Source organism: Chelmon rostratus, chromosome 4 (assembly GCF_017976325.1).
Source record: "Chelmon rostratus isolate fCheRos1 chromosome 4, fCheRos1.pri, whole genome shotgun sequence".
NCBI classification, from domain to species: domain Eukaryota; kingdom Metazoa; phylum Chordata; class Actinopteri; order Chaetodontiformes; family Chaetodontidae; genus Chelmon; species Chelmon rostratus.
This window is the reverse complement of record NC_055661.1, coordinates 9,394,184-9,412,482: the sequence shown is the minus strand read 5'-3', so window position 1 is coordinate 9,412,482 and position 18,299 is coordinate 9,394,184. Positions and strand designations below refer to the sequence as shown.

The 18,299-nt window shown below is 40.9% G+C and overlaps 1 protein-coding gene across 1 annotated transcript in view; it reads left to right on the top strand.

Moving 5' to 3' along the window:
• Nucleotides 1-18,299, top strand: part of raver2 (ribonucleoprotein, PTB-binding 2) — a 78,625-nt gene that overhangs the window by 43,609 nt on the left and 16,717 nt on the right. Inside the window, exons 3-5 of the mRNA XM_041936062.1 lie at nucleotides 1,965-2,272; nucleotides 3,129-3,293; nucleotides 15,477-15,668. Of these exons, the coding sequence (XP_041791996.1) occupies nucleotides 1,965-2,272; nucleotides 3,129-3,293; nucleotides 15,477-15,668 (665 nt within the window). The remainder of the gene's footprint in view (nucleotides 1-1,964; nucleotides 2,273-3,128; nucleotides 3,294-15,476; nucleotides 15,669-18,299) is intronic.

Sequence of the window (18,299 nt, the reverse complement as noted above, 5' to 3'; positions counted from 1 at the left end):
TCTGTTTCATTTTGATCAGGCAACCTTGTGCTATTCTGCTGTACCAAGAGTCAGTAATGCACTTTATTTCATCTCCTCTGGTCTCTAAGAAATGATTCAGCTCAGTAAAAATCTGAACACTGGTTTTGAGAGATGTTACTTATCACAAAGCGTTTTAACTACATCGCCACACTGGACCTCAGACATTATTTCTCAGTGTCAAATAGCGTTTTTATTTGTGTGCTTGTTTGTTATGGCCTTGCCTGCGGCCTGTGCGTTCTTAGTAGTGTAGCGTGGTTCAGTGTTTCAATTCAGATGAATTCTGGTAGTCTTTTGACACTTTGGTTGCCAGAAGCTGCCGTGGGGTTTTTTGTACGCTTGCTCTTTCTCAGCAATGCCTGCTGATTTAAATAGTCGAACCTCACAATGCAATCTCACTGTCATACTGACCTTCGCTCAGCAGTTCCAACATAAGTTGTTTAGGGAGGACGTCTCATTTATCTCTCTATACATATTTTCTTGGCTGTGATGTTAATCGATGATTCTCCGGTCAGAGGCCACAGCTGTTTTTACAGCATGATGCAAAGTATTATCTGCTTGCACATTTGACTTACTGGTACTTGGGTCCGGTGTTCTTACCTCCTCAGCGTTGTGCACATTATGTATTAGGTCAGTGTGTTCTAGCGACTGGGCAGAGACTCCAGTTTTCCCTCACTGCATGCTGCGTTCTGTGGTGCTTCAGTGTTAGCTCTCCAGCCCAGTTTAGTCTTTGTAAGTGTGTTTGTTTGAAATCCTAATGTACCTGTTGTTTTTTTATATCACATACACATATAATGTTTAATTTTTTAAGTGCCCTAACTCTGCAACACTGCCTTCTGTACACATCCTTACTCTTTTTCTCTGTTAGAATCGTGTGCACACACACACACACATACACACACATTCAATCAGTTTATCACCGCCTCATTTCACAGCCCATGAATCTGTCCATAGCTATTTTGATGTGAGGCTGCTTGAGGCTTTCTAGACATCTGATATTCTATACATTCACTCCGTTCCTCCCCTTCAGCCTAATAAGTTTTTAACGTGTGTGTGGTTTTATTAATGGGCCTTTTACACATCGTCTTTGAGCTCGGTATCACAAGGAAGCCTATTAGAAACTCTCACTGAGGCTTCACTGATTGGATTGGAACTTAACACAGACTATCAAAGCCCTCTCTTTAGACTTGCTGTATATAAATACAGGAGGCCGCGAACAAACGCTGAGCTCCCTGTAAAGACTGACTGCCCTGACAGGTGATAAACTTTGTTGCTTTACAGGACTGAAATGAAATAGGACAGCTGACGTATTCAGTTTCAGGAAAGGGACGTAGATCATCTTCTGGAAAGAAAAAAAAGAAAACGAGCATGGAGCTCAGGCAGTGATTGGAAGAGATATTCTGTCATAATAAGGAGTCGTGTTTATTTGAAATGTGACGTATGATACACGCACATGTATATTATATACACACACACTGGTCAGGTTGTCCTTTTTAAATGAGATAAGGTGTGTATGTGTGTGTGTCACAGTGGATTCCCCCTACATAGTGGCTCCCTATTGGCTTTCTAGCTAATGTGTTGTCTTTCTCTCTGTGTATCTGTCTGTCTGTCTTTATGACTGTCTGTCTGTGATTTTGGTTGTTCGTGCCCAAGTTTTGTCTTTTATCTCCTATTTTTTGTCACTTTGCCTCCCTCGGCCTGTCATTTATTTTCTTTGCTTTTCATGTGACTTGTTTTTTGCATGTTTTTTGACTGTGCGTCTCCATTCTGCATTCTACACAAACTGCTCTCTGCCTGTTTTTGAATGTCTGCTTTAAATGTATGTTTGTGTTTGTCTCTCACACTTCCCCGTCCATTTATGTCTGTGCATCTCTTTCTTTGTGTCGGTTCCTGTCTTCGTCTGTCTTTTCCTCTCGTCGCTGTCTCCATAATGTCCCCTCCTCCAGCCTTTGTGACTTTGCTGAACGGGGACCAGGCTCAGGATGCCATCCGCTCCCTCCATCACAGCACTGTCCGGGGACGCTTGATCAACGTCACCCTGCAGCCCACCGACTCCCTGCTCTGCCTCACCAACCTGCCCCACACTTTCACTGCCCAGCAGTTTGAGGAGCTGGTACGCGCCTACGGAAACATCGAGCGCTCCTTCCTGGTGTACAGCGAGCTGACGGGCCACTCCAAAGGATATGGGTTTGTTGAGTATATGAAGAAGGACTCTGCTTCACGGGCCCGATCTGAGCTGCTGGGCCGTCCGCTGGTACGTTAGAGCAGTTGTTAAAATGATCCTGTCATGTTTGATTATTTGATGTTGTTGCAATGCTTCTTTCTTAAACCCTTTTTGATGAGTACAAAAGGTGCATTTTAGTTTCATGGGTCCAGTGTGGGCTGAATCTGAATTGATTTGGCCTGAATTGGCTCGCAAAATCGTGCCTCACATTTTATTTTAAGGCACTTGACTGTAGCAAAGGGTTTGATCACACTGGATTGGACTATGGGCCAACACAAAGCAGGGCACATTTTTAATTTGTTTTATTTAATTAAGATAAGATTTAATTTGAATTGAATTTGATTTGAACATAAAATTGGGCAGGAAGAGAAATTATACGTTTGAGTCTTCTGTCACATCCTCACATTGAGTTGTTTACTTCCACAAAACTTGGCTGAAACTTCAACTATTCATCAGTCACTGTTGAAAGAAACTGGCCACACAAGGGAGAGCATATTATCAGTGCCAATACGGGTTCTGCCAGTCAAAATATGAAATTTCACTATAAACACATAAAGTATCTGTGGGAAGAAATGCTGAACAAAAAACTCCTCATCTAATTTTAGTCCACCTGTTTACTTCAGATTATACAACAGTTTGTCTGACCTTGCATTTGCGATCAGCTCGAGATGTGAAACAAAAACTGTAGATGGAAGCGCAGCGAATGAGCTGACAGCACATTCGAGCCAAGAGGATGAATATATAATAGCAAGTTAATCTATATTTACAAATATTTATTGATAATGAATGCAGAGTTTAGAGGGTACTGATGTTGATGATGCAGCAGTGTGAAACCAGTTCAGGCTCATAAAAATCCCATTCAGTATCAAACTATTTGATTGCGCAGGGCGATCGCTCATTGATGGTGCAGTGGATGGACGTCAACCAGCTGAGCCAAGAGGAGAACCTGCACTCCAAGTGTCTGTGTGTGAACCGGCTGCCGCTGGACCTCTGTGACTCTGAAGAACTGGCCCAGCTCTTCTCTGAAACCTACAAACCTGTCTTCTGCCAGGTGAGTGTGTATCTCTATGTATGATTCTGTGGCCCTTTGCATTACAAGTATATTGCACAGAAAGTTTTTCACAGTATGTTGAAAGCAGAGACATTCAAATATGGTGCAATTTAGCAAGTATAATAACAGCCTGGCAAAAATGTGACAGGGCCTTTAATTTTCACATCGCGTACATCCGATATGCAAAATTGTGTATCCAAGAGGTTCCGGCTCATTGAACATGTCTGTGCTGTGTAACCAAGGTTTGAGATAGATGTTCCCAAACTTCTCTGGAGGATCGGTTTGTTCTTCATAATGTGTACGACACGCTCACTTTGAAATGGTTCCTCCTTCTTCACACACACACACACACACACTCACACACTTATCAATCAAACAGCAGCAGGAAACAGGTGTTGATATAAAATTCAGGGGTCAGCACCTCTCGGCCAAGCTCCCAGTATCACCAAGCAACTGTCTCCATGGTGAGGTGTGGCTGCTGTCACACCAGCCCCACCCTTCAACTCCCTCCCTCCCACTCTGCTCTGTTTGTTTTTTTTTCACTCGCTCAGTTTAGCAATGTTATACACCACCCTGCCCTATTACGTCCACTCCACCCCCACATGCCCACTTAGGCTTCACTCAGTGGGTATCTGTCATCTACTGCAGTTCCAGTTTTAGCTCCACCCCTCTGCCCCACTCCCTCATAAAAATCAATACACCCACATCATCCTGGTCCCATGATGCTTTGTGGGTGTTTAGCTCATGTTGCTTCACTGTTGCAGAGCCAGCAGGCTTTGACCTATGGTTCAGCATTTTTTTATGTACCATACAGCGTGTGTGTGTGTGTGCGTGTGTGTGTGTGTGTGTGTGTGTGTGTGTGTGTGTGTGTGTGTGTGTGTGTGTGTGGGTGTGTGTGTGTGTGTGTGTGTGTGTGTGCTACTGCACTTCAGCATGTATGCACTAGATAGAATAAGGCACAAAGCTTATGAAACCCTGTATATTGGTGAACAGGATGCAGAAACAACATATGGATGGATATGAAAACATACCAGGTAGAATTCAAGAACTCACAGTATTATTTTTCAGGCTGAGACATTATGCTTATCTCCCGATTCGATGCCACCACAATATCAATATATATTGCTATTGCGGTTTATTGCGATTTGTTAGCTTTTTAAACAATAGACCATGAGGAAAAAGTTGAATCATACACCTCTCTAGAGACTGTATATCATCATAGATATCAGTCACATTTCCAAAAACAATGCACAACACATCATACGTTGTTACTATCAGTATGTTATTTCAGTAATATCATTGCTATACTGCCTATAAAAGATGGAAATAATTTTTGAAGTAAACTGCTACATCTAGCTGTTCCCTCTCATCAAGCTAGTGCCATAAGAAAATAAGAAATGAAATAAGATGTGAGGACAGAATGAACAGAGCCCCTGAAAACTACACACAGCACAAGTGTGCTGTTACATTAACATCCTTCACATATGAAACTGCACTCGAAAACTGGCCTTTCAAAACCCTGCACTTGACTGCATGCAAAAGTGGTAAATACAATGTAGGATGAATAAAAGATATATACTTTTTCAAGCCAAGTGCTGCATTTAGCTGTTCCTGCTCATAGAATAATGTGCTGTTAGATTAATATACTGTATTTGTGCTGCCCTGTCCTGCGGTGCAATGTGTCTGCGTGGTGGTGGCTGTATTTTTAAACCCATTGGGAGTTTTAGCTTGAGTGTCATTTTATGAAAGCATGGGAAGTAAAATGAATCACTTGTTAAGATTAGATTTATAGCAGTCACTAATTTCCCTTAATTTCTGCATTAATGGTCATTCCAATTATGTGTTAGCATCGAGCTAACAGACTAAGCAGAGGTCACTTACATTATTTCAAATCAATTCAGGAATCAAACTATCAATTCAGGAATTTAAGGAAAACTTTGTGAATGTTTGTATCTTCATTTATTTTTCGCATTTATTTGAAATGCATCAGCTTTATTTACACTCTTTGCGTCATTTAAAATATACAATTATACATAAATGAACATTTACGCAAACATGACAGAGCTGATGTGGAAGGTTTGTAGGAGCAAGTTTGTCAGCTAGTCAAGTGTGATGCTTTTGGGGATACACTTTTATTTCAGTGCCAAAAAATACAAACACTGTGTGAAAAGCGTTACTCCCAATGCACTGGCTCTGTTTTAATGGACATGACCTGCTATGGTTATTTTCCACCATAAAGACTGATATATTTGGGCATCCTGAAGGCCTAGGTGTTGAAGATACTGACCATCTAAACTATTGTGATATCTAAAAAGAAGTTTAGCCTTCTTTGTTTGCTGCGTGTTCATTTGTCTTAGATCATTACCTAATGTCTGACTGTCGTCAGCTGCAGCCTGTCTTATATAAACCTTCTTCCTCCTCTGTGGACATAGGTAGAACTCAGCCCTGTTGTCACTTTACCTCTGTTCAGAGTGCACTTAACCTGTGGTCTTGGCCCTGAACACTGTAATTCTGCAACCCACGAAAGGGCCCTCCAGGCAGCACTTTAGCTTGAGTCAGCCAGGAGAGATGGAGGGAGGAGAGGGTAACGAATGTCAACCATATTAGAGGGAAGGACAGCAGGATGGAGGCAGTAAGGAGGGACAGGAAGAGGGGAGGAGGGAGGACTGTGCTGAGAATGCCAGACTTATTAGAGAGAGGACGGAGTGAGGGAGGAGAGGGCTGACAGTGTCAGGCCTAATAGAGGGAGGGAGGGAGGAGGTGAGAGATGGAGAGCTGAAGTGAAATGGTGAAAGAGGTAGACTGTCAGTCACAGCAAGAAGATTGTTGGCATATTTGCAGCTGTAAATGTAGTAATGATGGCTTAGAGCAAGTTAAGAACTGACATTTACTGTAGTTTGAGGCAAAAAACAATACATTTGGTCCTTAATATCTGTAAAAGGGTGTAGAAGCTTCACAGAGTTGAGGAGGAACATAAGGATGGATGTATGTCACAGAGGTGGAGTATGGATGGAGGTTAATGAAACAGATACCTTCCACTCTTCGCAGGCCACAAGGCAAATGAATGGCAGACTGAGATTTTAGTCAGGCTCAATAATGTTGCCCATGTCGTATGTTACTGCAGTGACATACAGCACAAATGCAGCAGATGATCCCCATAACATTTTTGTTTTTCTTGTTTTTCTGTTTTTTTTTTAACAACAGCTGGAACCATTCTCCATAATTAGTGCAGCAGATTATGGTCACATATTGCACAGACCAGCCCAATATATATCTGGCCATGATGTATGATAATGAATGAAAAATGATGCGCCAAATATTTTGAAATATTCCATTTGATATTATGCTTCAAAAAAACTAAACAAGGTCTTTGTTTTGAAGATTGCACATAATTTACTGTTCTGTAGGTGTTATTAAACTACTAACTATCAAATGGCAATGTATAATGTGATGTTATACACAAGCTACTTTATGTGCAAATACAGGGGAAAAGGCTTAAAGTAGTGCTGATGTTTTTAACGCTGGTGCTGACTTTTAAGTTTTGTTTCGAGAAAAAAGAAGGAACCCGTAGCAGAACAGCCGCAATAATGTCAAGTTACTGGCGACGGTGTTTAATTGACAAGCTCAGAAAAAGAGCAGCACAGCAGCTGCAGCGACAACATAAAATATCAACTAAGTCACAAACACAAGAGCCTCAGTGTTTTTCTCCAGAAGAGGTGCACAAGCACTAAGAGCTCTAAGCAGTGGTGGAATGTAACTAAGTACATTTACTATCAAGTGTTGCACTGAAGCACCTTACACTTTCTACTTCTCCTCACCTACATTTCAGAGTTACTTTACAAATGAAGAGTTTTGCACACAAAACATGAAGAGCTGATCAAATATGATGTTTTGTCACCAAACTACACAGAAGTACAGTTGCAAAAACATGAAAATTTGCTGCCTTACCTTCTATTTATTTTGATAAGTTACATTTTCAAATAAATGTTCAGATTTTGACTGATGGTTGGACATAGCAAGCATTGTGACGGTGTCGCTCTGGGTAATTGTGACAGCATTTCTCACCATTTTGAGAATTTTTACAAACCAATCAATTGATTAATGGAGAAAATAATCAGCAGATTAATCTAAAATGCAAATAATCAGTAGTTGCAGTTCTATGCAAAATATTTCAAAATGAGCTTCACCTCAGCCGGCTACAGCAGTTACATCCTGCGTTTGCATTAAGTGAGTAACAATAATCATATCATATATAAGACTGTCTAACAGTCACAGGGGGCATTTTTCTGCATTATTTCCCCGATTCTGTTTACATACTTTTACATAAGTAACATTTTCAATGCAGAACTTTCACTTGTACCAGATGATTTTGACTATGTGGTATTAGTACTGTTACTTAAGTGAAGACTCTGAATGCTTCCTCCACCACTGACTGAAGAGGATAGCACTGCGAAACAGATCATACACTAGGGATGGATGGACGGATGGATATAAAAGCTGATAAAAAGATGGCTAAAACCACCTGACAAATCAGCACCTCTTCACAATGAACCAGAGAGGCTGTAAGAGGAACATATAATTAGCCTTATTTTGCTGTCAGAAAACGTAGGCAGTTTTATTCCTCCGCAACAGAAATATGCTCGTTTTGAATATGTAATGTGATGTTCTCTGAAGAACATGTTCCTCTCAATCACCGGCACTGATTGTCGCAAAGCTAATTAAAGTGTTTCCAAGTACAATCTTTAGATGCTTGACACAATTACTGCCCCCTTTGGTGAAGTTTGCAGTACTTTCAAAGTTTATCCAAACACGGAGAAACTTGTTGTTTAGCAGTGCAATGCTGCACTCAAAGAAAATGAAAAACCTCCACAAACATTTGGTGAATTTCAAGTTTAATTTAGTAGAATTGTTTTATGTGAAATCTCCCAGTATTAAAACTAATGATTTTGATTATTTTATCCAGAGTCTCCCTTTTTCATTCTGAATAAGTCACTCCTTCCTCCACCAAGCCTTTCCCTCACACACAGTGAAGCAGAGCGAAAGACAGTTCATGGCTCACAGTTAAACTTGTCACTGTGACGGGTCATGTACCTTTCTTCACAGACAGCTGTGACAGGGCAGCCGTGACCTCATCACTCAATTCAGACAGCTGATGTGGCCATTTAAACTCTGCCAAACACACACACACACACACACACACACACACACACACACACACAAACACACAAAATGACAGGGGTGTTCCACAGTCTTCAACCTGCCAGTGACTCAGTCAGCATCTCTTGGCTGGGGACCACGACTCGGGGTCAAGAGCTGTCAGGCACACTGATGGCTAGCTTAGCATCTTTGGTTTCTCTGCACTCTTGGACACACACACATAGACACACACACACACACACACACACACACACACACACACACAGACATACTGTCCAAAATATATTTGGGAAAAGCCCATTTATCAGGAAGTTTAAATTGTAGTAGTCAATACTTGCAAAACTGAGACACCAGAGAATATCGACACATTGATTGCGCTCTCCATTCAAACTTCTGCTGTCTTCTCGTCACTGTGCTGATGAAATTCCTTTATTCTTTGATTGAACATCCGTCTGGCCTTGGTGTCAAATGTCCTCACTTTTATTTCACATTTCTGCAGTTGAACCAGTGATACTTGCTGGTGTCAGATTAAGTTCATTCCCAATGTCAGCCAAGGTATTAATACGGTGTCTTCTGGCGCTAAAATGCTAATTTAGTTATTTAGTTATTAGTTATTAATTTAGTTACTCCCATAATTAAGATGAATTCTCAGCTGTATCAAAATGTCAGAGCTGCCAACGTAACATCAGTTTCCATCTAAATGTTTTTCATAATTTAGAGTTTTGGTCAGCTTTGAGACTTTGGTCTAATTTGGTGTTTGTTATCATTAAAAATACTTTCTGTAATTGACCTTAATCCTCACATAAGATAAGATAAGATAAAAACTTTATTTATCCCCAGCCAGGGAAATGTAGGCGTTACAGCAGCATGTAAATAATAGCAGTGGGAAGAAAAAAATAGCAGCAGAGATAAGCAACATAAAAAAAAACAAAAATACAAAATAAAAAAAAGTAGACTATATATATGTCCATATTATACAAGCAAAATTAAAGTCGACTGTATAAAAGAAAAAATATGTAGAAAAAATATATTAAAAAATGTTTAAAAAAATATGTATTGCCCCAATAACTGTGGAAAAAAAAGTATACTGCCTTCAGATTAAAAATAATAATAAATAGTGTTAATACTATTGCACAGAAGAATAAAATATACAAAACAGTAAATGATATGTAATATTGCACAAAATGTAAAGGAAATATTTAATATTGCACAAAATGTAAGGAAATGAGCGTATGTGGGCATAAATGACGAGAGAAAAACAACAGAGTATTTGGCATCATCAGCACAGTCTTATGTTAGGTGATGCTGGAGTTGAATAATCTGACAGCTGATGGGATGAAGGACCTGCGGTAGCATTCCTTCTTACACACTGGATGCAGCCGTCTGTTACTAAAGGAGCTGCTAAGGGCCCCCACTGTGTCATGCAGAGGGTGGGAGGGGTTGTCCATGAAATTCTTACTTTGCGTGAACATCACATCTCTTTCTCTCATGCACAAAATACACCAATTGAGAAAATTTAGACCTAGAATTTACCACACAAGCCAGTTAATCAGTCTAGTCCAAATCTGTGCAGCAATCATGATGTGATCTCAACGCAGCTGCTCACTTTAGCCACATCAATCATGACCTGCTCTGATTTTCACATCATATCACAGACTTTATGGTGCTGAGGGTTTGTTCAGTCTGTCATTCCAACCTTGTTGGCCAAAGCATGAAAGACGTGTTCTGTTAATAATTCCACTTTGCCGGAGAGGAATTTCTTCTTGTTTCCTCTCTGTTTTTGATTTACATCAAGGCTAATTTACAGGATGAAGAATGAAGCACCAAATCTCTGCAGTTAATTACTCTTTAATTTTTCCAAATTATACCTTGAGGACAAGGAAGAGCGACTGCCATACATTACAATAAGAAGTAAAAGATGTCTGCAATTTTAAAGGGATTCTAGTTAAAAACTTCCACTTTCAGTTGACACTTTTTTTATCAAACCATTGATATTTCAATCACAGCGTTGTGCTTGTTTGTGGTCACAGTCACCATCACAGCAGCTACTGCTTCCTGCCTGAATAAGTCAGAGAGCAAAAATGCATTTATTTGTATTTTTGGAGGATACACATCCACTACATGGACACAGCAGAGAGGAAATGACAGCTGGCATGTACAAGGCTCACTTACAGTAGGCACAAGCCTACTAGAGATTTACATAATTGTTTGAGCAGATCTGAGTAATGATCGAATATTTTATGTAGTGTGAGTGTGGTTTGAGAACAATTTGAGGAGAGAGAGGCTCACTCGGTTTTCACATCATTACTCACGCATGCACACAGACACATAGTTGATGATAGCTTGAACGCCATTTGCACACAATCCAATTTGAATCCAATTTAACATATATAATGTATGTTTCGCAGTTTACCCACTTCTCTGGTCTTATTTGTTCTGTGTGTACGCTAAGATAATGATTAGCAAGTTTTGTTCTGTTTTCCCTCCTGTCTTTCCCGGCTCATATTCTCCATCAGCTTCATCAATCACTGATGTTTTTCGCTTCTCTTTCCTCCTCCTCTTCCTCTCTCTGTTTCTCTCCATCCCCTCCATCCATCCGTCCGTCTCTCAAGAGATAGAGTGGTTCAGGTAATTTCCATACAGTTTGCTTAATGTATGCTGATGATAATAGCCTATCGACCTACTCCTCCACACATACATCCATTTTCCTCCCTCGTTCCCTCCATCCATCCATCCTCTGTTCAGACCGGAGGGAGCCGCAGACGAATGAGAGGAGGGGTGGGAGGGAGGGAGGGAGGAAGTGGAGGACCACTTGATTGAGCCCTGACGTAACAGGCCTCAGCGCTCAGGCTGAAAAAGTACAAATACATTTGTCTCCCACTGATTTGTAATCTGTCCATTTTTAAAATAAAAATGTCTGACATATTTGCATATAATTGTGATTATGGTATTTTTTATGTTGCAATTACAAATCCTCTGAAACTTGGTCTCCTTCTTACAAATGCTGCTAATGTCACACAGTATGATTCAGAGCTGAGGCTGTCGATTGTTGATTGCTGTCAGGAAATTCATGTGCAAAAAGTTTGTTTTTTAAATTAAAATGTTTTGAACAGAAATATCTGTGGTACAAGCCTCAAATTTTCTGATATTTTATGGACCAAACAATTAATCAAGAAGATAATTGACAGATTAATCTATAATGAAAATAATCATTAGTAGCATACTTAGCATACTTATGAAAATTGTGAAAAAGGATTTCCAAACAGACTCAGGCTTACATAACATGAAGATAACAAGATGCTTATTGATTGCTAAAAAATAGAAATATTAATAAAGCTTCTGGTTTGGGCATATAAATGGACCATCCTGTCTGTGTGTCGCTCTCACCTCTGTTTTGCTTATTGAGCATCATGAGCATCACTGAGCGTAATGTTATTCCAGGCAGAGTACTAACGTCATAGGCTGGTCTGTAGATTCTAAGGCACTTTTAGACAATTTTAAATAGGCTCTTTCCACTGATGACATTTAGAGAACAATGGCAATCACTTTTTAGACAGTGTGGGCTCGGACTGCAGTCGAAACAAATGAAAAGAATTCCAAAAGCAGAAAATGCACACGAAATTCCAGCTTCATCGGATTCTTCTTTTTTTTCCCCTCCAGCTCACTGTTTGGATTTATTTCATCTGGTTGCTTGACTGTGTCTGGAAAAACAGTTGCTGATCTGGACACTTTGAATAAAGCAGTGCTTGAAAATTCGATACATTGCCACCATTTTATTGTAAGACTTATGACTTCAATGTGCAGTCAGGATATTTTGCAGTTGAAAAATAAACTTGTCAGTGCTTCTTGTCGGACAAACACATAATAGAGTCAGATCAAAGGAGAGTAGAGGAGTCATATATCACAAAGCCCTACATACACGTCTGTAAGGTCAGCGCCTTTCCAGGGCTGTGCCTGACACAGATGATACCCACAGTGAGGTTAAACCTTTGGGAAAACGGTGTGGGGTCGGCCAAAATAGGCTTGTTTCAGTTAATCAAGACCAGAGATGAATCTGTGTTCATCTGGAATTTGGAAAACTCTGTTATGCTTGTGTGCTTCAGAGGCGTCACAAATTTGCTAGTTTTGTATTGACATCTCTTGTTATGGCCACCACAGATAGCGATGTGTCTGCAACAGTCTGCCATTGGCTGATATAGCAACCCGGCCAAGTTTCCCGTCTGGCTGTACTCTTAGTGATCAAAGTCTCCAGCAGAATGTACGATTAGTCACTCCACTTGTAATTTACAAAAAAACATATGCAAGTACGACTTGAGGAGATGAAAATAGCTCAGGGACACTTGATCGCCACATCAGTCTCAGACTGTGGGCACATCCTTTGAAAGGTAACATAAGTCAAGCACTCCACATGTAATTTTTAAGTATTTTAATTGACTTCAGCCATGACCAACAATAGGTCAAGTGGTGTGTTTTAACCATAAACCATTAGCTTTTAGGCATTGCCATTATCTAATATCATCCATTAGCTTTAAGCTATTAGCCTGCCTGCATTATTTAGCTGCTCCTCTCTCGCTGGAATTGACTGAACCCTCTTGACAAAAACGACCATCTTCATAAGTTATGTTACTGGTCAGTGGCAGTGCTGTCTGGCCAGGACAGATCTGTTTATTGACTAGTAATCATAAAGAAAACATGTTGATGGAACACTGACCCATTAACGTGTGTGTACATTCACTCCCTGCAGCAGTGCAGGAAGACGATGTTATCTCTTACATGATGTCATTTAAAAAGAAATGAGATCTGTTACCTCCACTGTGTTGTAACACACACACACACACACACACACACACACACACACACACACACACAAACACAAAAACACACACTTGAAAGTGTCATTTGTAACTTTGATCCTCCCTGTAAGCTCTTGTTGGTGTGAATTTTATGAATACATCTGTTAACCTTAAGTTTGGTAAGACAACATGACTGATTTAGCAATGAGCTAGCAACTCTTGACTTGTTGCTGGCTTTGCAGTCACCATGTACACCACCATGGCTACATAGAGGAGATTGCATTTTAGCCATTGAATCTAAATATATTATTTTATAGCTTTCTGGATAAATGGTGTCATTATTCCTTGATAGAGCCATGGACCTCATGCAGAAATAGAAGGAGACTTTTTGCAGGGACCTCCTTTGCTTGCCCTGATGATTTATTAAAAGATAGAATAAATGAAAGTAATGTTTCCAGGCATTTTTCCTTTTCTGGTAAGGAAAAAAAGAGGGCTTCTGTGAAGCAATATGCAGCTTATATGTGATGCTTACAGGTATCAGTGAGTACATTTCCTCGTGCATATTGAAGAGAAAAACTATAGAACACATTCCCTCTATTAAAAAAAAACTCTTGGTGATAATGCCTCTGTTGGTGTGTTGGTGGCGTTATGTTTTACAGCCAGTTTGTAAGAATTAAAGTCTTTTCTCAAGATTCAACAATCTAACAGTGGCCTCAGTGGTTTGTGTTGTGTTTTGCATGGAGCATCTGCTGGCAACACATAGCACCATTGGCATTGCTGTAAACATCCACTGTGGTTGCAGGTTTCATTTGGCCCACTTGCTCCTGAACATGATCTCCAGTGAGGAACTTCAGATAATCCATCCATCCATTATCTGTTCCTGCTCGGGGTGTGACGGTACACATGAGTTACGCTTCAGTTTATACCCCAGTTTATGAGTCATGGTTCAGCCTGAGTTCAGTGCAGCAGGGGGAAAAAACAGATGCATAAGGGTCTGTTTATTTTCATCTGGGTGATGCCACTGGATGTACGTTAGCAGGTTTCATATGTTTCCAGTCACATACCCTACAATAGTGACGGCAGCGACACACCGTCCTCGTCTTATCCACAGCCTGATTGTTCCCAAATGACTGATTCAAAGGACACAGGTCGGTCTTTCAGATGCAGCTTTTAATGTCAGCCAATCAGCTTGTGGTACAAATTTTGTGCCTTTAAGGTGTGTGTGTGTGTGTGTGTGAGTGCCTGTAGAGGCATGTGGAGAGAAAACGATCGTTCCATGTCTCCCCTCTGCAAGCAAAGTGAGATCAGTGACTCCACGAACAGTTCTCTCTGCTGTTTTTGAGCATCTAAATGTGTTCGTTGAACACAAACAGTCTCTTACTTGTCCAGTGAGTTAAAGGACTGTTTCCAAGGCTACTTAAAGTACAAATGTGCGATTAGGAACAATACACCTCCTGTAGCAACTTGATGTGGCAGTTCTCAAGACGAGGTGGAGCGGGGACCTGTTGATTCTTACATCCTTGCTAACGTCATGGCTGGGGGTCTCGTCCAATGGGAAACCAGGATTTGGATTCAAATCTGGCGGGATTTAGGCGGTATTTCTTTGTTCTCTGTCCTGAGTTCTTTCTCAGGCTTTATTTTTTACATGTGGGCCTCTGCTTGTTCAAAACACGTGAAAAACACTTTCAAGGGACAACAAATGAGAGGAAACAACCAACATCTTTCATTTTAAAGAATTGAACATGAGATTTTTCTTTGCTCCAGTAACACTAATCTAACCACAGACCTCACAGAGGTAAAGAAAATGGGGCTGAAATAGAGTAGTCAAGGTTTAATTAAACTTTTCTTGGAGCAAAGCTGCTGCAGAAGGATGAATAATCTTATTTGTTTAATAAAATGGTCAAGAAGTAAAGTTTTTCTTGCCCTGAAACACAAAGGACCACAATGCATGATGTGTATATTATGTGTATATGTGAGGGGTTGAGTCAATACCAATTATTTAAGTAAGCTGAGACTTAGTAAAATGTGCGTGCGGCATAGTGACATTTTCTTTTTGTTTACAGATTTGTTTACTTTCAGTTTACTTGTGACTTGTCACATGATTTTTACCTTTTAAAGTTTAACATTTCAGCTCACAATATGCACGTTTTAAACGCTTATTTGTGCACAATTTAAAAAATATCAGTCCTTAATTAAACCGTTTTCCTAATTCAGTGCTGATTGTTTCTTCCAGCTTGCTCAGGATGAGGGCAGCCCTGTCCGAGGCTTCGGTGTCGTGGAGTATGAGAGCGCGGAGCAGGCGGAGGCTGTGCTGATAGAGATGGACCGAACACTGGTGGGAGGACAGGAGGTCCGTCTGTCACTCTGCACCCCCGGCACCTCAGGGAGAAGCACCCTGGCTGCACTCATCGCCGCCCAGGGTATGGTGAGTATGATGCACGCTAGAGCGACACAAACCATGTTGAAGGCGCATACCTGCACATACTGTATATACCCACAATTACAGACAATTAAACGTTACGGACTATTCTGAATCTTATTCTAAATAAGTACTCCAAAGCACAATCATTATTTGACAGTTTTTGCCTTTTTTGTATGTCTGTGTTCTTATCATACCCGCATATGAAGAGAAAAATGTGAAGCCCACACACAGTTGCAGCGCCTTTTATATTTTGCTAAAACACATTGAAATTGTTTTCTTTTAATGTCATGAAGGTGGAATCTTCTTCTAAAGTTCACATATTCACCCTTTGTGGTTGCTTGGTAATAATCCACACATATTCATATATTTTAGCCATCAGCCAAGGCGATGATAACTTCCCTCCAAGGGATCTTAGTCGTAGAGCCTATAGGGGATGGTGCTGGTGCCTTGCAGGTGGGGCAAAATGCTGTATGAACAGAAGTAATTGCTGCAATTATAGCAACACTTTCTGGTGAGCAGTGTAGCATCTGGCATGGCATAGCATAGCAGAAACACAAGAGCAAAGCCACATGGCTTGATTGCGTCGACTGATTGCAAGGAGCGCGATGGACAATACTACATGTTGCTTTGAATAGAATATGTCCAGTGTGAGCATAGCAGCTCGCAGACCTCTCATGAGCTGGTAGCTGCTACATGCAGTACATGCACCATGCATCTAGTGGTGAAGCCAGTGTCTACTGGTCAGAGCACATCCAGTGTTCATGTATTTGACATGGTGCACATGAACACTCTGGCTGAGCTAGTGTCTGTAGCTGTGGTATCCCTCCTACACAGAACTGTGGTAGCACAGAGGCACTGACATGATAATTATAGTTCTGTAGACTGATTGGGCCCCTCCACTGTCTCCTGCTGCCTTGAATAAACCAAACTCCCAGCTCGCGGCACAGTATGACACTCATGCACACACACACACACACATTCAAATAGATATACACCAGCAGTCTTAAAAACACAACATGTAACTACAAGTGAGAGTTCTAGTCATAGATTCGATTATTGATTTTTTATATATGATTTTTATAGATGTATTTTATGTCTATTAATTTATTCTATTCTAGCTAAAGATGTAACATGGTGTATTGGTCTTCTTCTTTACAAATCTTTATCCAAAAGCATGCATTGTCTACTGTCTTACTGCTGTCTATTTAATGAACAGTACCGTATGTCAGCCATTACAGTTAGTATGTACGTTTGCAGATTTTGTTTCAATATGGCTTTACCAGTTAGCTCTAATAATCCAAAGTTAATGGTGCCACTCACAGATTTGCAATGTCAGTAGTAATTTAAACAGCCCAAAAGGCACAAACTACAACAACGTTGCTCTGGTCACATGGAAAACCTCAATTATGTTTTCACATGAAATGCACGTCTATGGTTCATTGTGATTTACCCATAGGCCATCACAGCGTCGAGCGGATTTGGGGCTACATTTAGAAATCAGTAACTGTAACTGAGATCCTAACTGCAACACTGTTGATCCAGTCTTCACAACATGTCCTGTATACTTTAACCAACACTTGCATTAGCCAATTAAGAGTGCTATAATTTACTCACTCTTACATTTCAAACTGCTACACTACCACTTTAGATTTTTTAAACAAAATATTTCCAGCTGTGGCAGAGCAGGAATCATCAGGTGCAGGTAAAGAGGTTGTAGCCTTTAGATAGATGGTTTAAAAATTTGCAGTTGAAAGGCAGAGCAGTAACGGTCACAGCCCCTGAATCGCATCAAAGAGGATGAAAAGACACTGAGAGAAAATGTGTTTCTGAATAAATTAGCTGAGGAAGATGAGGCAGACGTGAGGAGGAAGGAAGACATAAACACAGTGAAAGATTGGCTGAGGAGGAGACCAGAAAAGAGAAGGAAGAGACGGTAAAGATACAGGAAACGGCTGAGCCTGTGAGGAGGTTGCGTTAGTGCCCCGAGGCTCCTTTCAGATTATTGCAGTGAATGTGAGCAGCTGGTAAAAGAAACATCAGACCTTCAGAAAGCGATCGAGACCTGCTCCTGGCTACGGTTCTCCTCTGAGGCCATTCTCTCATTTCTCCACTTAGTGAATGTGAGTGTGAACGCTGAGGACCAGATGGCCTCCTCCTCCCTCCTCCTGTCTCCTCCCCCCATCCCTCTCCTTACGCGTTACTTCTCGCCTTCCCTTCTTCGCGGCTTCCTTACCTCCCTGGCAATGTGTGTGTGTGTCTGTGTGTGTTGGTGTGTGGGTGTGTGGATGGATTTTGTGCCAGTAGCCAAACAGACTGATGCATGATGACATTTTCTCCAGCAGAAAGAGAAGAAAAGAAAGAGCTCTCTCTCTTCCCTTGAAAGATGCTGTCAGCTACGACTAGCCTTGTTCAACACCGAAACACATACACTCACACACACACACACACACACACACACACACACACACACACACCAGTCCTCTTGCTGTACCACACAAATCCACATACTGTATATGTGTACCAGACTGTCCTCTTCCTCTATTGCTCACAGGCTGGAGTCAGACCCACTCCATCCCCATCAGTAATGCTCTCTCTTCAGGATGTGACAGGGAGGAAACAAGGTTGACTTGAGCT